The sequence below is a fragment of the Numida meleagris genome, chromosome 1 (assembly GCF_002078875.1).
Source record: "Numida meleagris isolate 19003 breed g44 Domestic line chromosome 1, NumMel1.0, whole genome shotgun sequence".
Taxonomy (NCBI): Eukaryota; Metazoa; Chordata; class Aves; order Galliformes; family Numididae; genus Numida; species Numida meleagris.
This window is the reverse complement of record NC_034409.1, coordinates 113,284,529-113,311,284: the sequence shown is the minus strand read 5'-3', so window position 1 is coordinate 113,311,284 and position 26,756 is coordinate 113,284,529. Positions and strand designations below refer to the sequence as shown.

The 26,756-nt window shown below is 36.4% G+C and overlaps 1 protein-coding gene across 15 annotated transcripts in view; it reads right to left on the bottom strand.

Moving 5' to 3' along the window:
* The window catches only part of DMD (dystrophin), a 1,007,484-nt gene that overhangs the window by 146,913 nt on the left and 833,815 nt on the right, over window positions 1-26,756 (bottom strand). For all 15 annotated transcript variants that reach the window (XM_021408144.1, XM_021408061.1, XM_021408111.1 and 12 more), the window contains one exon: window positions 8,793-8,939. In XM_021408144.1, the coding sequence (XP_021263819.1) occupies window positions 8,793-8,939 (147 nt within the window). The remainder of the gene's footprint in view (window positions 1-8,792; window positions 8,940-26,756) is intronic.

Below are 26,756 nucleotides of genomic sequence, written 5' to 3'. Positions count from 1 at the left end.
CCATGGCTTAGCTCCCACAGGCCATTCTGAAGTCTGCCTCACACCTCTTCCTTCCCACAGCAATGCTACCACTGAATACCAGAATTATATGTGACAGCATGCAAATGGGAGGTTTGTGTCTGTCATTTGTTTTCTGGTAGGTTTTACAGCGTTCATATTTTCCTTACATATAATTGTGATTTCAATAAACATGCCTAATAGTAGCCCATGTCCCAAAGTCTTGCCACATACTGTTCTGTAGCCCATATCAACAAACTGCTATTAGTTTTGGTTCAGGGGCTTTAGCCCATATAACAGTAATTACAAGCACAAATGTACATGAAATAGATGTGTTTTTTTTTCCTGGTCCCTTTTTCTATAGAACAGGACAGATCCTTACAATATGCAAACTATTTAAATTGTTGTAAGATAAAAAGGCTGCTATGACATGCACAAAATCAACACAATTTGTTCCCAATTCAGCTAAGCTTTGTAAGCTTCACAGAAGGGGAAATCCTTCTGATCCATAAATGGATGCTCATTTAAAAATGTGTACACCAGGTAGTTAAAATAATTTGAAAAATTATGTATCATTTCTTTGGCCACACTAAAATTATCAGTCCTGGAACCGCTAGACATCACAGGCTTATCCCATTCGTTGTGGGAATGACTGAGGATGGTGGGGCACAGTGTCGAAGAGAAAAGTGGTCATGATAAAATTAGACTCGTATCTGTCTTCCAGAAACTCTGTTTGCTAGGAGCTGACCTTCTATTCATTGATGAAGAAGGATTAGGTCTTGACTTTTTCAGAGAAGAAATTTGCATGGTTTCTGCAACAGACCAGACAGGTCTGATAGTAATTCACGTGTCATTCACAGCTGAATAAAGTTATGAAGGCTTTATGAGAAAAATGTAAACCCTTTCTCTTTAAAGGTAATCCTAGACAGCCAGATTCCGGGATATATTGCAGCCAGCTATGACAACTGATGTGCAAACCAAATTCAGTTATCTTAGCTCTTGGGCTGGCAAAAGTACAGACAAAGTCAATTCAGGATTTGAAATGTGATGTTTTGAGATAAGCAACTGGAATGCTGGGATATACAAGAAACACAAAGCTATTTTATAGAAGGCACATTCTTCCACTTCCTCTGAATACCCAAAAACTCACTGCATTGCTGAAACAGTGCTGTAATATCAGCTTTTTATGTCAGATATGTAGGACAGAACTCATTGATTTTACAGATTAAAAAGAGTCATAAGTGAGGGAACTGGGAAGGAAAGGAAACACCACACTTGAGACCAATATAAGGAATTGGACAATTTGATGATGCGACAACATCTGACACAATGAAAATACTATCTGCAAACACAGATTCAGGCTTATTGTCCTAGCTTGATTGATACTAATTCTTCATGCCATTATTTTTTTTAAAACAAACTGAGCTATGGCAGAGAATCAACTTGGAACACGCACGAAAGTGGAACAAAAAGGCTAATTTTGTCTTGGAAACAGGCACCTGAGGATTCCCAAACAAAACCCTGAAGAATTCATTTTCACAACATATGATTTATATGTTGCTATGATTCACCAGGTACAAAAGAAATAACAACATACTATGAATAAAAATGAAATTGTAAGCTTTAAGTCAAGAACTGTAATTTATACTGTTTGTTCTTCAACTAAGTACCTTTCTAAGGGTTATAAAGTATACTTTACTCTTTATTAAGTATACTTTTATACTTTTATAAAGTAACAGCAAGCACAAGGATCAAATGGGTCAGATGAGCCTCTGGAAGCAATGATTATGTTGAAATAACTCCTTTTACCTGTGTTGTCCCACATGGGTACAAATTTGGAATCATTTTATAAAAAACATTTGCACACAAAACACGTATGAGGAATTGAGCTATTTTAATTCTAAAATGCCCTCTCCTGTACACTTAATGTACTATTTATTACAAGACTTCCAGACTGCTGAGAATTTTCCATGTAAGGTCACAACACTCATCTTTACTCAAGGTATGATGAAAACCACAATGGCAATTTTAGAGGGCACCTTGTGAAAATATTCTGAGAATGACATGCATACCAATCAACAGAGGCGGGGTTTAAAGCCATGCCACAACTTAACGCTACTGACATTTTTAGTATTTTAACCACTACTGTTAATAGCACTTTCTAAAATGGCAAAAATGTCTCACTTAGTTTAAAGTTTTACCAAAGCAAAAAGAATATACAGCACACGGTGCTGCATAGCCTGAAGACTGTAAAAGCTTTCTGTAACCTGAAAGTAGACAGTCTAACATAAAAATATCTGCAGTAATATAATACGTAATTGATATGGCAGAAAGACACAAAATGACTCAACAGAGGGAAAAAATTGGCTAACATAAACCTTTTGAATGAGAAATAATTTGTAGATTTTTTTCTCTACCTTAGGGCTTTAAATCACTTTAAATAACATTTTCTTTCAAAAAAAAATCAGAGCATTTCACAGAAAAGAATAAGCAGAAATGGGGAAAAAGAGGAGTATTTTTTACCAGCTTTACATTCTCCCTCTTTAAAGACCTTCAACCTTGGCACCACAGCTTGGAATCTAAGAGGTTTTATACTGCTTCCAATCACATTTAGAAAGTGGGTCTTTACAGGGCAGCTCTTAAACTCTATGAAGGCTCTATTTGGCACAGCCACGTTCCTTAGTAGATCTGCTTTAACCTTGCTTCAAACCAAGCAGGGCTGAGTGGACAGACGATCTGTGTCAGCACAGTACATCCCCTCTGGGCTATGGAGCCCAAGCACAGGCTGTTAAGGCTTGTCATCCCTCTGGTGTCAGCGGATAGCTGACAACGAACCCTACCCTACCCGACACTACACAATCCTGTCCTGCTCTATTCTGTTTGAAAATCTAACCCACGAATTATGAACCCTGACAGTTGATAACATTTTGGCAAGGAAAGGGAGCTGTGATATGGAAGTCAGGTTTGGAGAATGACATAATTGCAAGGTTCATTCTGGTTTTGTCCTTGTTTGCTTTCACTGTTCTGACTGCTGCTAGCTTTGCGCACTTCCCAGCTTTTCACCCTGAATAAGCTCACACACTCTTATCTTAAAACAAAACAAAACAAAATGCTCACACATTAATTTTCATATTAAGCAGTCTAAACATAGCTAAGCGGAACAGGTCACACACTTAAAAAGGCACTGAAAAAAATCACACCATATTTTCTCAATGTTGACAAAAAATGAAGCAGTCTATGCAATTTTTTACAGCTGGGGTAAACAAAGAGCTTTAATTCTCCAAATGTAATGTCCACTTTCTATATCAAAGGAACTTTTACAGAAAAAAAAAAAAAAAAAAACAATATTTTTGAAATGTTCAGGAATTATGGTTCATTAATATTAAATAATACAAATATTCCCATTTTCACTACAGTTTCAATGGTGGCTAGCAAGTAAGTTAAAAAGCTACATACTCAATAGTTTCCTTATAACTATTTGGCCAAAAAACAACAGAACTAGTGTATGTCGGTTTTCAGTGAATACATTTTCTACAGAATCATAACCTCAGTTTTCCCCAGTACCCTAAATATAGTCTGGTGTGACTCATACAGATGTGTTCTGCCAAACATAATCTATAACTGCTGACAGGTGGAAGTACATTGCATAAGTTTCATTTTGTAGGGAAACAAGACTAATGGATATCAAATACTAAGCCCATTCTTTTCCTATTATTTTTCCAACAACCAGATAAATCAGAAATCTTACATAATATAGGATATATGCAAAGATTCTACAACAGGATAATAAATTCAGGCTGCAAACGTAAGACATTTTCTGCAAATTCCTAAATTTTCTGTGCTTGTCTTGGTACTTAGAATGTAACTCAGTGTTGTTTGTTTTTTTTTTTTAATACCATATATAAACATACATATATATGAGAAAAAACATATCAAAAGAAATTTGTATATGCATCTTGAAATGCAAATATGAAATAGGGTAAATTTTTGCTCTTCTACATGGTTCTCCAAAACAAACCTTGAAAAAGGACAAAATTTCAAGGTAAAGGAAATAAAAAAGAATAACAAAACTTTAAAATGAATGTATGTTCTATGACAAAAACATCTACTGTTTCAACAAACTGAAATTCATCACATAGAACATCACAACTTTGACATGTTTTGTCTTTTTTTCCAGTTGCCTATTGATGATTATCATGCCTATTTATGCTTTTAGACACATTCTTTCACTGACTGCTCTAAACGTGCCACAAAGAACAATGATGATATCCTCCTTATTTATTAAGGAAGCTTTCCAGTTTCTGACACATGCTTCATTAAAAGAGTTGAATCCCAATCCAGACAGCTATCCTTTCTCTACTTGTTAGCACATAAATAAATAAGTAGGAATCTATATGCATATTTATGCAGACACACATTAGGCAAAACGGAGCCATCAGAAATGAAAAAAAAAAACAAACCCATGGATATATGACTTTGGAAGCCAAGTGGAATAGCCAATTAAATAAATAAGAGACCATTAAAGAACCATGACAGCTGTGTGTTTGGCAGAAATTCCATTTCTCGCGGAATATACAAAACAACATTTTTTCTTAAGAGTCTGATGGGAAAGCTCAACTTCCAAAAAAGATCAAAATCTCCCTCTGCTGGGAGGAGGGAACCTGCAACTGCTACAATAATAGTTTCAAATTTCAAGATTGAAAAGAACTATGATTTCAGCAATGCCTTAATTAGTCTAATTATAGATGAGCCTGAATTTTGGCCCCAGATATTTAGAAAAGTTGTCTCTTGTTTTCATCAACTACTTAAGATGACATTAATCAAAATACAGTTCAAAGACAGAGGAAAAGCACACAAATGAAAATTAGTTACTAAAATGAACAAATAAAATGAGAAGAGGTGCTGCTAAGGTAATAGAAGCATAATGAACATGAAAATTTGAATCCCTATTATATGAAACTTTCTTACATATGCGACTTTCTCTGTATCCTGAAGAAGAAGAAATATCTGCCTCATGACTGTTGAATCATCTGCCACTCCATCTAACCACTTTTAATATAAACTTAATTCACACTTGCTGCTTTATCTGGAATAAGAAGCTTTCCTTGTAATAATGTTAGATGTACAGAATGCTAGGGAAGATTATGACTAGAAGTATATGACTAGAACTTTCATGTATGAGATGCACATACAGTGACTATCAATTTGGACAACTGAACTGTAAAGAGCTAGAAGAGGGTTTCTGTTTTTGTTTTTTTCCTTTGGAAAAAAATGATAAGAGAATTCCCTTAATCATATTCAGATCTTACTTACATGGTTTATATCTAAAGAATACCTCTCGAAACCATCACCATGCTAAATATATATATATACGTATAGGAACAGGCTGCTCAGGGAGGTGGTGGAGTCAACATCGTTGGAGGTGTTCAAGAAACACGTAGATGCTGCACTCAGTGACATGGTCTGAAGCAGTCACAGGCATAGGCTGATGTTTGATGATCTCACTGGTCTTTCCAATCTTAATGATTCTATGATTCATTCTATGACTCTATTAAATTCTGGTAAAAGTGTTTCAACTGTGAAAGTCCAGAATGAACATTTTATTTATGGGCATATTTTTGTCGTTACTTTGTTTCTTTTTTGAGGATTTTTTCTAGATATGCCATCAACGAGAGAAAATGAGAAAGAATCCTAAATCTAAACTCTGTTGTAATAGGTCAGCAGTGTTTTCAATTTACATTTTGATGCAACTTACTTGCCCTGGTGCCCACCCACGTGTTAAGTGAGGGGTGGGAACTGAGTGACTACATTGTTTGGAGATTCATTGGATCTGAGCGAAGACTGGAAAGCACCTAACATTAGTATTTGTTGGGACCTTTACATTTGGAAGCCAGCAGGACTCTGACACTGTCACAATTTCATGTTTACTTCAGGAAAATAAGGATTTCCCTTTTTACTTTTAAGAATAGAAGTGGTTAGATTTAAAACAAAATAATCTTTCTCAGTAACTTGAAGGCTAGGTTTACCATGGGATACTGAGGAATCCTGGTAACGTTAGAGGCTTTTCCTACTGAACCGCACTGCACCATCTAGACCTGCGAGCTCCTGGTCTGCCCTGAGGGGCTGCCTAGCAGCAGGCTGGGGCCTGAAGGAAGCTCTCCCTTTCTTGAGTGCGTAAGAATCTCCAACACAGACTATCTTTAAATTTAAAATTCTGTCTGCTTCACACTCAGTTATAGTTATGTCTTCCTTAACATATATTTTTTCTAGGTATATTCCTATGTATATTGACCAAAACAGAATACATAAAACGGGAGGGAAGGGAGAGGGAGAGGGGAAAAAAAAGTAATCAAACTGAAAACCAGAAACACACAGTGCAAACATATCTTGGAAGTAGAATGATTTTGTACGACACAAAAAATTTTACTTCTGTCTTTGATTTCCATATTGCAGGGCCAAAATTTCAAATTTCTGTCATAGGTATGTAAGCCTAACCCTAACACAGAACATGTAATACAGTAAGAAGTGCCCTCAGGAGTGACTGTCAATGCAAATGTCCACTAGATTTCGTATGCAGAACACAAATGAGCTCTGTGTCTGAAACTCTGTTCCTTTTCAGGTAGAAAATTAAATTATAGGATCCTAGCTCTTCTTTTTCCCAGGGGTCACACCCTGGCCTTTTATACATGATAATCCTTCAAAATTGATTACATTTTTTCCCCTCAAGATGCGTTTGGAGTAGCAATAGACTGTTTTCACCTTGCTATCCCATAGTTTCCAGAGTACCTTTAAGTAAATATGAAAGAAGACAGTAAACTTGTAAAACTCCAAATCACCACCTGTTCTATCAGCTCTAACATCCCACTCTGACATACTGTCTCCAAGGATCTAACTTCGCAATGCTTCCTGCACTCACTGGAAAAAGAGCATATTATCTTTGAAATGTGCGTGAACAAGTAGTTGCCCATATATGCTTAAGATAGTCTACAATGTCAAGTTGACCCTCTGTGTAATGCTTTCATGACAGATAACATCAAAATGCTTATATCAGACTTTCTCTCAGATTTGTTTGACTTTTTTACATACTATATGCTTTCACTCTGAAAAATCTTCCTATTTTCCCTTAGTTTTTGTTGAAGTAAAATGATGCATATTTCAGCAAACCACTGGAACTTGGTTAATTTTTTTGTCAGTGAACAAGAAGGTATTTCTCAATGAATCAGCATATGAAGGTAATTAGCTGCTGCTTTTAGAAATACATGACAAGTGATTTTTTTCTCATATGTGGGATAAAGTTATAGGAATATTTACTTTATCTTCTAGATTTCTGTTCATCTGCTTTACTACTATTACCTTAAGTCTATCCTAAGAATGCAAGATAAAGCAGATACTAATGAGCAAAAATCAAGAATTATCTTTTACTTAAACTAAAACTATCATGGGAAGCTGCTGATTTATGAAAAAAGTAAAAAAACACAAAAATTATGCTGTTAATATTTACGTTAACTTAGATAAACTGGAGATGTCACAGAAATGAAAGATTCATTGTGGAGAAGAATAAAGAAATAATAATCTCTTGTTGACTATTAGACTTAGCAGTACCAATATCTTCTATTCATATGTAGGACACATACACCATAAAAATGTAACACATGGATAAGTCAGTTAAAAGACATGATCACGTGATATATTTGACAGCAAGAATTTCTAAACATTAATATTAAAAGTTAAATAAACTTTTAAGTATTTTAACCACATGATAATTTTAACTGTGTGAAAAAACTGGCTTAACTGATTTCTACTTCCGAATAAAAGAATTCAGAAATTAAGAAAATACATTAGCTTTACCCCATGTTTCATAGAATCACAGAAGCACAGAATGGCTTGGGTTGAAAGTTACCTTAAAGCCCACCCAGCCCCATCCCCTGCCGTGGGCAGGGCTGCCCCCCCACCAGCTCAGGCTGCCCAGGGCCCCATCCAACCTGACCTTAAGCACCTCCAGGGATGGGGCACCACAGCTTCTCTGGGCAGCCTGTGCCAGGGCATCACCGCCCTCTGAGTAAAAAAATTCCTCCTAACATCTAATCTACATCTCCCCTCTTTTAGTTTAAAAACACTCCCCATTGTCCTTTCACTACCAGATTGTGTAAAAAGTTGGTCCCCCTCCTATTTATAAGCTCTATTCAAGTACTGGAAAGCTGTAATGAAGTCTCTCCAGAGCCTTCTCTTTTTCTAGCTGAACAAGACCACTTCCCTCAGCCTTTCTTCATAAGAGAGGTGCTCCAGCCCTCTGATCCTCTTTGTGACCCTCCTCTGGACCCACTGCAAAAGCTCCACATTCTTCCTCTACTGGGGCTTCAGACCTGGACACAGTACTCCAGATGGAGCCACATGAGGTCAGGGCAGAGGGGGACAATCCCTTCCCATTCCTGGGTGACCACTCCTCTTCTGATGCAGCCCAGGATATTGCTGGCCTTCTGGGCTGCAAGAGCATACTCCTGGCCCATGACCAGCTTTTCATCCACCATGATCCTCAAGTCCTTTCCCACAGAGCTGCTTTCGATGAGTCTGTACACATATCTGGGATTGCTCTGACCTGAATGCAACAATGTGCACTTGGCCTTGCTTTTTTCATAGGAATAGCATTACTGAAACTGCTTTTCCAGTACTGAACTCTTTCCGCTTTCATTCCTTTGGTAACTGTTTAGTGCTATTCCCAGGGAGAAAATAACCACATAGAAGAAAAAAATATCAACTTAAATGCAGCATAAAGAAAGCAGCCATAGGACACCTACCTGTAGCACCTTCCACCTTGTGTTCAGGTCCTCCAGACAGCTGAGGGTGTATGGGGAGAGCTGAATATCAGGGGGAGCGAACCGGTGTGCAAGCTCATTGACTTGATGTACCTTCTCTTTAAGGGGCACCATTTCTGCTCGATAAACCTGTATAAATTAAATACCATAAACAAAGATAAGTGATAAATTCCAAAACTATTGGCTCTGCTACCAGCTGATTAGCAATGCAAAAGTGTTCCCTGTCAAGCTGAAAGGAAGGCATGTACTGACCTTCAGACAGATAACAGTCATCTTACATAACTTATTATGAGCTCTAGGTCTCAAGGGTAAGGTCCAGAATTTCAGAAAGTGGTAGCAATTTGGAGCCTTCACTATAATTCTTGGCTAGTTAAACCAAATCCCTAAGCAGAACACCCACTGGGCTGTGCACTGTAGGGCATGCTTCTCTCCACCTCATTGTTTACATGTGCACAGCATGTGTTCTTCAGGGTGGACAGTGGGGACAAATGCTGTTTAACATATGAAAACAGATGAAAAACACTGTTCCCAAATAGAGTGAATAAAATAGAAAAGTGATGCTAACACTGTTGCAGACCTTTCTGCATTTATGGTCTTATCTCAGGTATCTCATGCATTACGAAGGGAGCAACTCTTACCTAGTGTTACCAACACAAATTGTATATAAATATAAAACACTGTCAGAATAAATGGAAAGCATCTGTTGCAAAGATCAGTTCTGGCAATGCAATGTATTCTAAGGCAGGTCTCAAATTAAGCCACGTTCATTTGCTACTAATTTCTATGGCCATAGGAGCAGACTTTGACTGAAAACTTCATTGCTCAGGCAAAGCACAGAGGCTTAAGCTTAAAAACTGCTTGGTTTTCAGCATGTACTGAAGTACTGGCTGATTTCAGACCAATTATTTCAATCTGTAATGTTGACTTGCAAATACTGGTCTCACTTAAGATTGACACAAACGATTATGTAAATCATGCAGTTATTATACCTAAATTAAGGTGAAATAGAAGATCCATCATCATTAGTCAACGTGTTTTAGTGAGTGCACCTTACTTTACAAAGAGGGAAAGCTTAGGAACAGAGGTAAGACAGGAGAAAAAACAAAAAGAAATCAGAGAAATATATGGAAGTAAAAATGATAACCTGCCCCCTCCCCCCATTTGAGAAGTGATTTCCTTATTAATTACTTTTTTTCTGCTGTATACTGATTTTTGAATTGATATGCTAATTTTTCAACATAAAAAAATGAAACAGCTTTTTCGTCATCTTTACAATTGATATGATGTATTTTATTATTCTGCCTGAGTTTTTACTAGCACTTTTATTAGTTATACAAATCAAAATGTAAGAAAAACAAGAAAATAATGTTAGTCAATGACATGAATCTTACCATTAAAAACTGAAGACAGAAAAGAAAAATTTATCCGTATAAAGATTCAGCACATGATATTGTATAATTAAAAAGATCAACCACTGTAATAACACGCTAAGCAACAGCTTCTCACAGACAAACAGTCCACCAGTCAACAAACATGATTCTCAAGCTAGGCTTTTCTTTCTGCTTTAGTGACTGAAATTTAGTAGGAATTCTTTTTCCTTCCGGAAAAAAAAAGGAACAGTAATTGTTTCTTTATCTTGTACAGTACTTTTCAGCTACAGAAGCAGCAATTTGGAATTTCTACTTGATTGTCATTTTCATCAGTATGATTGAAATGCTTTACAGTAATATTTATATTTTTAATAATCAGTTTGTATCGTGTTGGACTGATTCATTTTTCCATTATTCTTTTCCTTCTATAAAAAAAATACTAAACCTACCACAGGTTTATAGCAGAAAAACTTGCAGAACTATAGAGTTGGCAATTTAAAAACAAATATACATGGTGAGTAGTGTTCCACTTTCACAAGGAGAGACCTATTTGAACCTATTTTGAATTAAATACCTCAGGATGTAAATGAGTTCTCAGTGTGAACAGCGATAGGAGAAACAGCCCCAAATTATTTTCATTATGACTGTCCTTACGCAAGGAAGAATTTCAATGGTATGTGATGCTGTAGGTGGTAGATTGGATTTTAAATGATCCGTACCGTTCTCTTAGAAAATATTTTAAAATGCTTTGAAAAATTAGCAAGAACTCTAGAAGATATACCACAGATACCAGCCAAAAACTAAAAGTCTAGAACATAACAATGGCCATAATCAGTCAGTAGAAAAGCTCATCTCACTCAGTTCTATCTCTGAGAGCACTTGAGGGCTGCTCTGAAAGTAATGCCTCCCATTTTATGATGGCCCACAAAGTCAGAGGCGGATGTTGGTGGTGTGGCAGTTGGGGTTGAACCTTCCCACCAATATCCTGTTAGATTTTGTTGCCATGTGACAGATGGCAGGAGAGGGGCTGCCTGACACAATGGCATTTGACATGGAAGTGCACATGAAGCAAAGGTGTGTCACTGAATTCCTGCATCTGGAAGAAATGTCACCCAGTGACATTCATCAATGCTGAACATTTATGGAGACCAAACATTGGATGTGAGCACACTGGATGTGAGCACAGTGAGGTGGTGGGTGGTGCATTTCAGCAGTGGTGACAGTAGGTCACCTCCACTGGTGCAGGTTTTTACAAGCGCAGCATGCAGGCACTGGTTCATTGTTGGTGAAAAGGCATGGCTCATGGAGGCGATAATGTTGAAAAAGAGTATTTTGTAGTTCAGAATTTGCTCTATAAAATAGAATTATTGTGCTCTTCATACCTGTTATAATTTTCAGGGAAATAAATAGGAGGCATTACTTTTGGAGCAAGCTTTGTGTATTTTCTTGGAGAAGGAGTTGCTGGGGAAAATGTAAGCTTCCCTGCTCCTTGTTCAGCTCATCAATGTATGCTCAAAGACTCTGGAGCCAGAAGTCTTATCTGTTTGTCAGTCAGATCTTGATGGATTCTTCTTATGTGAAATTATCTGCTTGATTTGTGAACATAAAACATAAGCACCCAAAATAGTCTGTAAGCTCAATTTTCAGGTTGAAGAACCATCTCATGGTTTTCTTTTTTCTTTTTAATCTATTACTTAAGATCTTTCGTCAGTCACCGCATAGTCCCTTTATACTCAATAGCTAACTAAAACAGGAGTTGAACACAATGTGACCTTTTGCTATAGGATAGCATGAATCACGTTCTGAATTGCAGTGACTAAGCTGAGATTTTCATTCACTATGCTGGAAGACTAGACGGCTAGCTCATACATAGACACCTGCCTGGCAGATACAAAATTACACAATACGTATCACATTCCTGCTCTATTTATTCTGTCTTTGTGCAGGAGGTTTCCATACTTTTGGTTTGCTATGTTTTTATTAAATGATGGACTGGATCACTGCCTCCAATATACAAGGTCTTATATGATGGTATAATGATATTTTCTGCTTTACCAAGAATTCCTAACATTTGATTTGGCATTCTGAACAGTGGTGGGTATTGAAGCAATGTTTTCAGAGAACCAGAGCTTACAATTTCAAGATCTCTCTCATGAGTGCTAAAGGAATGTTTAAAAGAACTAAATGAGAACTCATTACTGTGCATATAAAGTTGGGATTCATTTTCTTCACATATTGCTTGACATTTATCAACACTGATTTTCACTGCTGTCACTTTACTGCCAGTCAGAACCTGGAGGTTTTCTATAGCTGTTTGCAAACCATCCTCACCCAAAGGACTTCAAGTAGGTTTGTATCATCAGCAACATGTGTCACTGCATTATCCATTCTCTTTACAGCACCTTTATATGTATACTGGACAGAGTAAACCTTCCTGAGCACAATATCTTTCATCAGGCAAATGGATTGTTTACCTATGACTTTTATTTTCCACCTTTAACAGAAAATAAATGACCCACATCAAGACTTTATCTCACAGAATCTAGATTCTTTGATGACATTTTTAAAATCTTTTGGAATCCTGAAAGGCCAACACCCCTTTGTCAATATGCTCTCTGTTTCCTTCAAGGCACACCTACTTTTACAAGAGCTATATTGTCTCTTCTACAATTTACTTTTCCCCAGATTTCCTGGTCTGCAGGTCCATAGACCTGACTAGATGCACTATTTAGAAACTTTTACCAAATTTCTTACTTTCCATTCCTTATAATAAAATAATTTTAAGCAAGAAAATACTATTAGTAGTCACAGTTATTTTATTCTTTAATTTCTTTAGGACTCTTGACCAAATAGGTATCTGGTTCTGGTGATGTTTTTTGCTCTATAACTTCTTTTTTTTCAAATATCTTTCTTTATATACTCTTTATATATTCCATTAGCCCTCCCACCTTTCTCGGTCTTCTGTAAGTTCATTTAGAAGGTACCAATTTGTTTTCACCTTCCACTGCAGTGTCTCCATGCTGTCTTCAAATTTTACTCTTTTTGATTCCTTTTAAGCAAGGTTCCTCATCTGTGTATAGTTCCCATTCTGAAAACTGAACATCACTGTGGTAGATGGTTGATTGTTTTTGTTTTTGCTTTGTTTTATTCCTACAGACATGCTGACTATTAGTTCATAATGATCCTTATTATGATAGCAATTTGTTTGCTCCCAATTTGTGGCCACCTTGAGAAGTTACTCCATGAGGCAGCAATTTCTGATATCTAAAAGGGGAGTCTACAAAGCATGCCCTATCATGGCATTTATTATAATTTCTTTTCTTGCAATCTCTTACCAGTTATTATCTCAGTATTTCCTAACACTACACATTTTCTATTTGGGGCTGGAACTTCAAATCCCAAATGATTTTAGGTGATTTGTTGATAGAACCAATTCACCTATGTGATTTGATTCCTAGCTTTCTTAAAAACAGCAGTAAGTCACCACTGGCAGATACCTACTCTTTCTTATCTTTGTAATTTGTAACTTGGATGTTACAGTGTCCACTTCTTATTTATTTCCATCAGTTTTCTGATCCGTGCACATTATATTTCTGTTTCAAACCAAATTTTTTCATTCCCTTATCTTAGCTCTTTGGTATTTTTAACCCCATTGATTACAATGAGTGATACGTATTCCATGCTTATCCATCTCTTGAAGCTTTTTATAGACCCTTTAGAACTTAAGTGCCAGCAGATCGTTTTTTTATTTATTTTAGAATATATAGACTAGCCCCTCTTCCTCTTTACTATTTGCGGTGATTTTCTGTGTGCATTCCATTAAATTTGCTTATGCTGCAGGTATCCTGTCGAAAATAAGTCACCACACAGCCCTCAACTCTTTATAGAACAACAACTCTCTCTATAGATACTTAGTGATTTGTTTAAACATAATTTTGTTTTATTTTAAATGTCCTTCCTCTCATGCTTTCCATATCATACTGTTGTTTTGTGGGATTTTTGTTTGTTTGTTTTTTCCATTCTATTTTAGTGGTCCCTAACACACAGAAAAGCACTGACTTTCTCTTTGGAAGGCTGCTGAATGTTCAGAAGGGAGCTAAAGATAGCAAAGTCTACATCTTCACACTTAAAGACCACATCAACTGGAGATACCTTTTGTCAGTGCCATGAAAAATACATCCTTTTGTTTAGAATTCACAGATCAGTTCCTTGAAATCTGAAAGGAAATTCATGCATCATTTGAGTGGCAGAGTAAATATACAGCGAATGAGCTTAATTCAATCACAATAGAGATATTATATTTTTTGCTAGCATGAGGGAGTTTCCATCACAAAATTCAAAACTGAAAATTCAGAAAGGAATATTGATTATACAGTGCACGTTTTCAGTTTTTTAACCTCTTTCTCCCTCAGCCACATATGCAACAGCTGATAACAAGCCAAACACAGAATTCGTGAATCCAACCAAAATTAAATCAGGAGCCTGTAACTTCTCGCCCATTGGAGTTAAGGGAATAGCGTGACTATATTCCTCTATGCCACTTGGAAAGTATACCCTGAAGAGGAAGTGTATTCCCAGAACAAGACTTATTCCTCATACAAAGAGAAAAACTGAAGTAAAATATAGGCTGGATTTTGTTTATTTTTTTTTTTGCTACTATAAATTGGCAGTGCTTCATTAAAATTTCTTTTTCTCTTACTGAATTTATTCCTACTGATCTCAACACCTATCACGTATGCTTAAATGTAGTCCAGAAAAGAGAACCTCAGCGCCCTGTCAGAACAGACTGCAAGTATGCAGCTGTACTGAGATTAAGAAATCATCGTTGCTTAACATTCACCACATCTATAAAAGGAACACAGTAACACGTACGTACTAAGTCATATTCTCATGCACATTTCAGTAGTACTGGGACTGAGGTTAGCTGCATTTGTTTTAAAAATTATACTCAGTAAACAGAGACCATCTAATAATTACTTATTTTCAATCATTATACAACTGTTCAATCGCAAAGTTGAAACAAGTAATTGAGATTTTCAATTATGGTTTTCAAATCCAGCCAGTCTCTTACAATCTCCTACTTATCTAAAATATTTATGCAATGAAATATAGCTTGGGAGTAGATATTTTTCTTGTTACCTTTGCAGGGCCTTAACAACACTTTGATTTATGTTTACAAGTTTAGGAAAATCTCTGTAAGATGTGTACACGCTTATGCTACAACTATAGTGAAGCATTGCTTTCCCACTATCTTGTTCTAATCCTGAGCATATCAGTAAAGATCACATCTCCTTCATGTTTCCCCCACTCTTATATGGAGGGACTATGAATCTCAGCAGTTATACAGCAATGCTCATCTCTTGCTGGAAAGAAACACTGAAGGAGACAAAGTTCATTTCACCAAAGCACCAAATACTTCAAATTTTCAATATCAGCTTCTGGAAATAAGTCTCTGTCTTTTCTTTTTGGTTGTGGATGAAAGAGAAATAAATGCCTAAGATATCTAAGGCAATTTGAATTCATCTCTACTTTATTTTCTCAGATTTTATGGACTGGCAATTACAGTTTGATTTGAATACCATACAGGTTTGCTCTGAGCACTACATGGGAAATCAGAATCAATCCCAAGGATAGTTCCTCTCAGAGACAGTATGTGCAAGACTTCAGAAGAGAATATCCTCTTTCACCGAGTTTGAGGTGAGGCTGACTGATCTCACCTCACTACTTCCCAGTCACTAAAACTCTTGTGATCTGGTGATAATTGAGTGTCCTCATAATGGCATCTACCAGCTCACCCAGCATTCGCAGGTGCATCCCATCACGGCCTGTGGTTTTACATATGTCTGGAATTACGAGCAGGAAAAGTTCACCCTATGTTCCACCTTATATGTTCTGATGCTTATTAATAGGAAGACCATTTCAAGAAAAGGCCAGTGATGCCTCCAAAGTGCCTGTTTTCCCACATCTTACCACTTACAGCCACACTTACAGCAGCAGCATCATGTCAGCACAGTATTTTCTTGATGAGTTCACTCATATAGAAGTGCGCCCCATTAGCAGTAGCCTGTACTAATCCTCAGTTTTTATAACCAGTGAAAAAGACAGAATAGGTTATCTAGCGATGGGCTGAACATATGGGATGGCTTAGGGAGAGGAGTTCTCCAGTCTCAGATGCAGTTGTGGTGTTATGGGGGTTTTTTGCCAGCTGCAGCTAAATCTGAGCAGCATCCTCTTGCGTAGTGAGGTGAGGTCTTCCTATACCTCACCCATAGCAGGTTTCAGCACTGACATTTTTCTCCCTTAGCTCCATTACGGTTCAAGCAGAGATATATTCATGAAGCAGTATACATTTTCAGGCTTGTATTTAAAGAAGTTAAGGATGGAACAAACTGTCACATTTTACCTGTGACAGTGGAACAGTCTCCACTTCTTTTTTTATTAAAAATGAATCTGCTTCCTTTCTGATAGGCTTAGCGTATACTGATTCAAATTTCAGTGAAACCTGAGATTGTCAGCTGCTAGTCCAATTTGTTGCAGTTAGTTTCCTTTTAAACTCACACTGTATTTTTATTTGATTCTAGCGCTCCTGGGGACCCACACTGTTGAAACAAAATGGATTTTGGCTGATTTGATTTCCCATTCCATATATTGTTGTTATAAACTGAGAAATGACCAAGCAAAAAAATGCACCAGAGTAGAATATAAATCCTTTTTGGGGATAAAAATACTTGAAATAAAACACATAAGGGGACAAAGAAAATCAAATGCCCTTTAGTAAGAATATTAACATTTGAACATAGTAAATAAATAATGAACAAATATCACGTACTGATTTTCTAAATTTTTAAAAGGAAAAAGCCAGAGGACATTCAGAATGATATCAGGAAAAATCTCTTTACCGTGAGAGTGATCAAACACTGGAACAGGCTTCCTGGAGAAGTGGTTGATACTTCATGCTTGTCAGTGCTCAGGAAACATCTGGTCAAAGCCCTCAGTAGTATGCTTAAACTTTTGGTTAGCCCCAAAATGGTCAGGCAGTTGCACCTGGTGATCTTCCCCTGCTGTAGGGAATCCACTTTAGCAGGGGGTTGGACTTGAAGATCACCAGAGTTCCCTTCCTATCCCTACAGTTCCGTGATTCTGTGATCTTTGAAGGTCACTTCCAGCTGTATTTCTCAGCTAGTTTATTATATGATTAGTATGTATAACTTAACAAAAAGAAGTAAAGACCTATCCTGAAACACATATCGCTTTGTTAAGATCAGGGCTGCTACAAACTCTTATCTTTTAATCAATAGCTGATATACAGTTTTGTAACCCCCAAATAGAGAGAATACATGCTAAGGCAGTATCATTTTTTCTGAAACGTTGTTTTCCACCATGGAGAGTGAAAAGTAAATAAGCAAGTTTAGCTAATAATTTGTGCTGTTAGAACTATAGCCATGACACGGCAAAGTGTCCGTAAACAGTTCTGCACCATTTTTTCACATAATTGAAGTCTGTCATGCTGTAACTTTGTGAACAAGAAGCCAATATGGCAATCATGAGATGGAGTGCCTAGGAAATGTGAGAAGCCTGGAGCATTTCCAAGTGTAATCTGAAAATCTAAGACACACTACATTGAGGACACTGAAAATATGAAGGAATTTTTTCCTATAGTGTGATTTCATTGAGCATCACTAATGCTAAAATCACTTGAAAAGTTGTATATGCTCAGGTGCTTGAGGTTCAGTCAAACATATTTTTAAACCATTAATAACGCATTGCCAGCCTTTACTAGTTAACAACTGGTAAACAATGTATGAGTATGTTATACATCCACAAATACAGAAGGTTGAATAACCCATGTTCCTCACCAAAAGCTCTTACAGGCAACAGAGGCTCACAGAAATTTGCCCTGACAAAACAGCTACTACAAAGTAAATCCCTATTGTGCTGTAAGGCAGCATGCTATTTTAAAGGTAAACATAGTATTTAAGAGACAGAAAAAAAGAAAGAAAAAAAAGAAAAAGAGAAAGCAGTTTATAACAGGTTACAACAGCTGTATCATGATTTTACAAACCACCCCAAGCTTCTAGGCGTCAGTGGGCAGATCCTGTATTGCAATGCCCAGGAAGAAAAATAATGGATTCCTAGCATGGCCACACAACAGCCAGCTTAGACACTACTAAGACATTGATTGTGTTCTGACACACAACTAACATTAAAACAATTCACATCAGGAGCTTCAAAGACTCTTTCCCTCTTTTCTAATAAAAAGCATATACGGACTACTTTTAGCAGGGAGCACAAAGTCTTTAACAGATCTTACTGCCAAACGGTGCTATTAAAAGTCCACCTGGTCTTTAACCTCCATAAGAATGCCGATCAGACAGAATGAAGTGTTTTTCTCAAAGCTATTTTTTCCACTTCTTGAATTAATGTTGTAACTTGGTGAAACTCCAAGTCAAAATGTTGAGGTGGAAATTCATGGAGTTCTTTCTTCTAATGGGAACAGCCTTAAAAATGCCAGAGAAGGGAATTTAATTCTAAAGCTAGATTTTAGTAGAATGTAAGCTAGAACAATTTACTTTTTAGGCTAATGTAGGAAGAAAGAATGCTTATATAAAATGCTAAGAAAGACAAACAAATAACACTTAAAAAAAGAAATAGGTTCAGGAGTTTAAAGCAGCAGCCTCCCAGACGCTCAAGCTGAAACTCTTTTGGGCGGGAGGCTGCACTGCCACATCTCCAGGGAGAACAGGCTGTGGCTCCAGCTGAAGCTGATGAAAATTGTCATTCTTAATCCTCCAGACAATTTAACTGTACTAAAATAAAACAATTTGCAGGTAAAAGCCTAAGAGAATAAAAATAATTTGAGCTGCGTTGCTGTCTGGACAAATTAGTTTCACTGATTCAATTGCCATATTTGTAAATTGGGGATAATACCTCTTCTATTACAGTCCCAGAAAGAAGCTGAGAAGATTAACTCACACTATCTGGAACATGAGAAACACTGTAGGAGCACTAAGTAGCCATTATCAGGGCTTATTGTGGGTTAACCTTGGATGAAAAAAACGAAATAAAATTCTATTAGGCTTTAAATACATAAACATTAAAATGAGAAAATTATAGTGCTGCGTGTCACTGATAAACATTCCAGGTAATCTAACATTCATTGTATTCTCTACTTCAAGCAGTGCCTAAATCACTACTGTGTACCAGTGTATGAGCTTGATAAATTGATTTTATTCTGCTCATTGATTTGCCAATGTCACAGTAAAATTATCATTACAGAATCTGTATACTTGGTTAGTACAGCACTTTAATACATCCTTATAGTCTACATCTGTTATGGGAATAGGATAACTAATGCTTTCAAGCAAAGATTTCATTAAAAACAATGCTGGTAGACCTCTTCATGGAAAAAAAATCTTGCTCACAGGAAGCAGATGGCATTAAAATCCACTTCTAGCATCCCTTCCCCCTGTTCTCTCTTCATGTCTCTCACTGAACAGGTCTGTAGTTATATTCATTCTAGAATGTCCTTTGCTCTACTTGGAAATGTGTCCATAGCAGATGACATGTGGTTGACCAGTAGGATACAGGACTTGCTGCTTGGAGATACCTTTCCTCTCTTTACCTATCTACCTTCCTTGAGCCACACTGGGTTAGGGAAGCCAAAATAAAATGGTCCTTCGGTAGAAAGAAAATAGCATTACTGATATTATAACTCCCCCCCCCCCCTTCCCTTTTATAAGTATTTACATTTCCAAGTTATCAGAAAAGGAAAAAAAAAAAGGCTTTGGAACAGAATCACAGAGCATATCCAATTTAATGTCAAGTCCAGAAATGTTAATACTTGATTATCAGATCAGTGTCTATACGTGCTGTGTTTACATGGCAAACTGGATAAAATAAAAAGCTCTGTTAAATGCGAGAGGCTTTGCGTACAGTATCTATGCTACTTCGGGTTTGGAACGTCAGTGCTTAATTCTACTTCTAAAAGATCAAGTCCCATTCTTATTCTGATAAACTGATAAAGAGCAGTCTCTTAAAAATGTTCTGGTCTGACCTCGATTCTGAACTGCAGAGGCATAAAAAGGCAGACAAGTCTTTATACTTGTATTAGTCACTTCTCTCAGCAGGCTATCAGGAATCGAGATCACAGATTACCAATACTTAAAAAGTCAAATTCTGCCTGCAGATGTGCATGTTGAGCTCCCAGTGAAATCAGCAGGGTGAGTTCATGTGAGGAAAAATTTGAGCCTAAATGAAAACTGTTCATCTAATAATAGCATGTTCTGCCAAAGTAGGCTGCAGGTAGAAACAATTTCTGTTTTTTTACCGGTGGCCTTTTTGCTTATTTAGAGCTCAGGATCCTTTCTACAGTCAATGTCAAAGAAAAAGTTTACATTATTTAGCCTAAGGGCCCTAAGTCAAAGAGAATATAGCCAGTTGGTTCTATTAATAACTGCATTGATAGATACGCTTATGCACATTAATTTTGGGGTGTATATTTTATCCAAAATATTATTGATTTTGGTCTTATAGTACTTCCCTCTCTCATAGGAAATTTAATATTTTCTATACAAAAAGCTGCATATTAAGATACCTATTATAATCTAATACAAGAAAAAGTCATTCAAAAAATAAGACACTTTTCATTAGAATACAACACATGGAAATATCAGTAAGAATGAAGTTAATTATGGAGTGGATTAGACAAGGTAAGTTTAGTGATTATCTGTATGTAGAGAACTTTGGAAGATGGCTTTCAACTGTTGCATACATGCGCACTTATACACATACACAGACATACTCACAAGCACTAGTACAGATGTTTGATATGAAGAAGATGCAAGAAAAATCTTTATGAATGTTAACAAGACTAGAATTATGTAAAGGCCTCTGCACTGTAGGGAAGATTACAGCTCACCTTTCATCAACCAACAGATACAAGCATTTCTCACAAATACTCACAAAATGACAATGCAAACAAAAACATGATTAAAAAAAGATACAAAGTGCTTCATTTGAAATTAATCATACCATTGTCTTTAAGCTCCTCCGTAAATCTGCTTCGTTTCATTCTCCTTTCAGCTGAACATCAGTCTCTTATCTTTCACAATTACCAGCAGGCTTGATTTCAAAGAGTCTGTCCTGAATAGTTTTTATTTTCAACTCTAGTTAGACTGCATAAGATGCAAATGTACGCATATGAAGATTGAAACTGCTCAAGTGAAATCTGCTGCAGCTGGAGCCCAGGAGCTTGTTCCTTCCTAACACACTCCCTCAATTCCAAGACATCATGTCTTACACTTGTCATTCTCAAGAAATTGAATTAAAGAATACTCATTTTTTGTTTGTTTCTTTATAGCAAAGCAACATCAACGTTTTTGTATCTTTAATGATGCTATTGTGTCCTGGTATGTATAGCCAAGGACAGTCTTAATTTTACAAGACTACTCCAACATTTCAATTCTCTGCCAACCCATCATTTTCCTACTTATCTTACGCAAAAAAAAAAAAAAAAAAAAAAAAAAAAAAAAAAAAAAAAGGATATTACCCATTAAAATAGGTAGAATAATATGGTAAAAACTATATAATTTAGTTCCCATAAAACATTCAGTATAATTACAGGTAGAAGCACCTAAATCAGAAGAGATCAGAAAAGTACAGCATATTATTGCAAAAGAAGTCTGCACAGGGAACGATGGTTTGCTTTACATATTTAAAATGAACTTATTTATTCATTGCCTTATTTATTGCCATAGCCAACTTTCCAGTGTTTTGTGGCTGAATTCAAAGCAACAAAATAAGACAGATGAGACTTTTATATTAAACTCGTACCAGTTACAAAAAGTGACTGTATATATTAAATAACCATTTGTGATTACATTTCTTTTCATGTGAGAAAATAAATTCACAAGCTGTTAAAATGAGACTAAAAGACCACAGAACACAATCAATTAACTTCCACCTCCCACAAACTGAGAACTATAGCAGAACTAACATAAACTGGTACAACTACCTGATGAAGCACTCCACAGCTTTTAACACAAGTTCATATTTGAAACAAACCTTAAAAAACTAAATTTGCCTCCAACAGTGTCAACCAAACAAACCTAGTAAGTTCTCTGTTGTATAAAACTATATATTAAAAAAATAAAGACTTCATACCAGGTTGTATAGCCAATTAGGCAATGTGATTAAGTAAAGGACATTCAGTGTTCTACAACATTCTGAAAGTTCATTCTATTAAAAAAAATCAACAAACTTCAGCTATCAAGTTCATCATAGCAAACTCAGTAAAGTTTAAAATTCACAAAAATATTCCTCAATAAAAACAAGGACATCTGAAGGACTTGAATGTTTTCCAATGAGTTTAAATCAGATATAAGTGACATTTAAATTTATTCTAAAATAAAGTTTATTATATGCTGATACATACTATTGATGTTTTATTTTATATTAGCCTTAAAACATTTTTCTGATATTTTGTAAAATTTGTTTTTATTTATTTTACAGTTAAAACTATAAAGTCTTCTAAAATGCCATAAGATCTCTTCTCCTTTTACAGGAACTTAGTTAGAAAAATCTCTAATCTATGAATATTTCACAGTTACAAAATTTGTTTGTAGAGAGGATCACTACTTGCCCCAGGGATGATTCTGGAGACTCTGGGTTTTGGAACTCTGGCAAATGAAGTAGGAAATGGCTATTCTGTACGAACTGTTTCTTAAAAATCACAGAATCCATCACAGAACTTATTATGAGACTTAAGAAAGCAAGTAGGAGAATGTAATTCCCATTGATTATAGACTTTGGTGTCGGGCAGCTGGAGTTCAAATTAAACTGAATAAAAGTATATGCATTTCAAAGTAGTCTAAGGAGACATCAGAAATAATCACTGCGTGATTCTGTCACAGAATGAAATCTTGAGTAGCATCTGTAACAGTTGTTACTTCAGTTATGGCCTGGAGGAAACCTTAACACTTTCATCTCCTACATGGCAGGCACCGTATTTTCCTATTCAGCTGTCAGCCAAAGGATACTGTCATCTTTCAGACAGACAAGCAAGAGTCCACTTTTCCAAAATACCTCTTTTTGGCAAAGCAGCATCTGAACTGTACCAGAACAAAGTACAGAACAATATAAGATGATTTATTTTTTCTTCTTAATGAACTGTCTATATCCATTCAATGTCCATTAGTTCAGGTTGCTGCTTCAGTATTGGAGTGCTTGTAAGAAAGTGGTATTTTAACCTTGCCAAATCTATTTCTTTTCTTTCTATGGCCACATACAAACACAACCGAAATTTAGCTAAGTATTTTTGGGAGTTATTTTACTTTTGATCTCATTTAGAGAAGAGATGCCTAGGGACAAAAGGACTGAGTGCACTTAGAAAGTCATTTTGGAGTAGATTATGAGCAGATCAGTGCACACTCTGTTCAGTTCATAATTAGAAAGAAGTTTTAGGTTGACACTTTCCAGTGGGTATTTGTCAGCAGCGACAACTGGCAATTAGACTGAAGAAAGCCTGAAATAAACAGCATGTATTTCAGAAAAGAACAGCTACTTATACAGTGCTCATGCGAATTTCTTATGGCTCTTTGTTTCACAGCTTTGTAGAAAAGTAGTAAAAATTGTAACGGGTTGTGAAAAAAAATAATTAAAAAGAACACATACAATCTCTGTGGATACACTTATGTTAAATATATTAAAATTCATACTGTATATGCGAAATTCCTAGTGTTTCTGTGAAGGTGCTTTGTCCATAGCTGTTGAAGTGAAACCGCAACAACTACAGCCAGTTCTTAAGGAGCAAGATTCAGATGTGCATGAAAACTGCTCACAAGAAAATACAAGGCCTACAGCACTAAATTCTGCTCTGCTTTTTACCATTAACAATCATCATACTGAGTCACAGCACGCTCTTCATGTGACAATAAAGGAGAACAAATCAGTCTCTAGTAGAGTGGAGTTACTGAAAACAGGGCTATGCAATTCAGCTCTTAATTTGTGGGTGCGCTCGTTGAATCACGCTTCTGCCTGGAACAAGAAGAGCTACATTTTGTTTACATCCAAGTGGTTGAAAGAAATTCAGAGTCCGAAGACTCTGCTGTTCACTTATAACATTACGTATGACAGGAAACTGTCCTGGATACATTCCATGCTGTCAGGGATGCAGTAGATATCACTAAGACATGAGAAAGCACTTTGCATTGTGCTCTCAAGCATGTTGGAAGAGCTGAACTACCTTTAGCAAGAGACAAACTGCACCATTAAAATGATATTGACTTCTCAGTCACAAAATTCTGGGCACAGCATTCCAGAAGAGTAGCTTTGAGTTTTCAGATAATATTTCAGAGCCTGAAAGTATCAAAGTCCAAAATGTCATCAGGGTCCACTGCCGCTGGCATTTCTCATCAGCTGACTACAGACAATAAGTCAGTGAGAAGGTATCAGTATGGCAGATAATTACTGCTGCACACTAATAATAGCATAACCATTATCAAGCTTTTCTTTGTTATCAGAGCAAAGGAACGTCTTTTGGGGAGAGAGGAAAAGTGGTTCTGCTGCCAATTCATGGGAAGGGTACTGAATGAATGAGACCAGTATAATTGTATATATCCAAACTTGGAAAAGCTTAATACAAAAACTTAGCTGTGGTCTGATGTGACATTAAGTGTTCCAGGCATGCTGCAGAAAAAGAGCTATTTACTGAAAGAAGAAAGCACGTGTTGAATCTGTTGCAGAAAGAATTAAAATCTAAAATATGACCTGAGCTACGATCCAAATGATCAGCTAGTGGATACTAGGGGACAATTAATGGATTAATTTGGGCTTGAGCTGAATTTGAGATGTTCAAATGACAGTTTGAATTTAGTGGACAGAAAGGCATGCTTGGAAGAGAGAGAGAGAAAGAACATGTGTTATTAAGAAAGTTGCATTTCAGTTCACAGATCACCCAAATGTGAAAAGAAAAAAGGGAGCATTAAGAGGACAGAGAAGCAGGGAGCTCCGAAATATGTTTATCGTAGATGATTTGTACTCTAAGTTGCATTCTTTTGTGGAAAAATCAAACTACTGATCTCCTGTCCTCAGAAACAGATCCGAATACCATCTGTTAGATTAATACAGACCCAGGATCTGCGATAATAAGGCAGTAATGCTGATGAAGGACTAGTTATTTTGTATGAGTTCAACATCACACCACGACCTTAATAGCTCCAGCAACTAAGGCTAAAGAGAACAATGACAAATGGCACTGGAGAAACTTATTCCCTAGGAAGCTATTCATCTGCTTAGGTTTAAGAAGGCTTCTGTGATCTCCGTCATGATAATGATTTGCAAGAAATGCAATCACAATAGCCTATGTGACCAATATTAAGAAGATCTGCTCAGAAGATATTTGGGCTGTTCAGATGTATAGAAGGTAATAGGTACTTTCCCTCACACTGTAATATCATCAGTCATTGTCATAAAAAAAACAGCAAAGATGAGAGATGTAATATATATGTTTGATAATGTTTGACTGATAATATCATTTACAATGATAAATCTTTATTGTTTAATAATAGCTTTAACTGAAGACCATATGAAGTCTGTTTTCTTCAGCAAACTTAGATTTTTAACCCAAACATTTGCAAAGCAAAAGTGTTTAATCATTAAGAGAACCAATTATTAAGAAGAAAGCAAGTATCAAGATGAAAACAGTGGTAACCAGGTGTGTGTTAATCCAGCTTCCCAAGTGCAGGCCAAATAGGAGATATCAAAGGCAACTAAAATCTCCTGCAGAGTTGAGGCAGGTTTCTCAGTGATCCTCACAAATAATACAGTACATTTTAAAACTGTACATTACAAATTACACAATAGATTTTAACTTATTTTCCATTCTCAAACTTGTATGCTACTTTGGGAGACTAGTGGAGTTTTGGAGCTAAGACTGGGTATGCAGTCAGGAAGAGCAAACTAAGATGGGATCAACTCAAGTGCTGTGCAATTTGGAGATTACTTTCCTCTCCTTCCACTTGTCCCTCTACCAGAAATCTCTTGTTCCCTCAGTCTTCACTGAACGACCTCCGGTTTAGACTAGGAGCTCATTTCTGTAGCACAGCCAAAGTAGACACTGCTGCTCATCTGGCTATTGCTTTGGCTCACTTCTACAGGCTATTTTCATGAATGTTTCCACATTAGCTTCCCTGATCTTACTAAGATTTTCAGGCATCAGACTAACAGTTCTCTTGGTAACTTGATTTTCTTCTCAAAACAACAATCTTGCTTGCAAATTACTATGAATGTAATGCTGTTATTGAAATTTTGGCTTTTTGTGTAGTTATTAAAATCTTATAGAGAATATAAATATCCATTACGTTTTGTAGAAAGGTACTGAAAGAGTAATAATGGTTATATCTAAACTTATCAAGACAGGGCGTAAATCAGAAATGAATTTACTGTCAAATATGTTCAATATAAAAATAGTCTGAAATCAGTGTAAAAAATACAGCAAAAAATGACATTTCTTGTTATGGCTACTGTCACAGGTAATACACACTTTTTAACTAAACCCTCTTTTCTAGGTTTTGAAAAA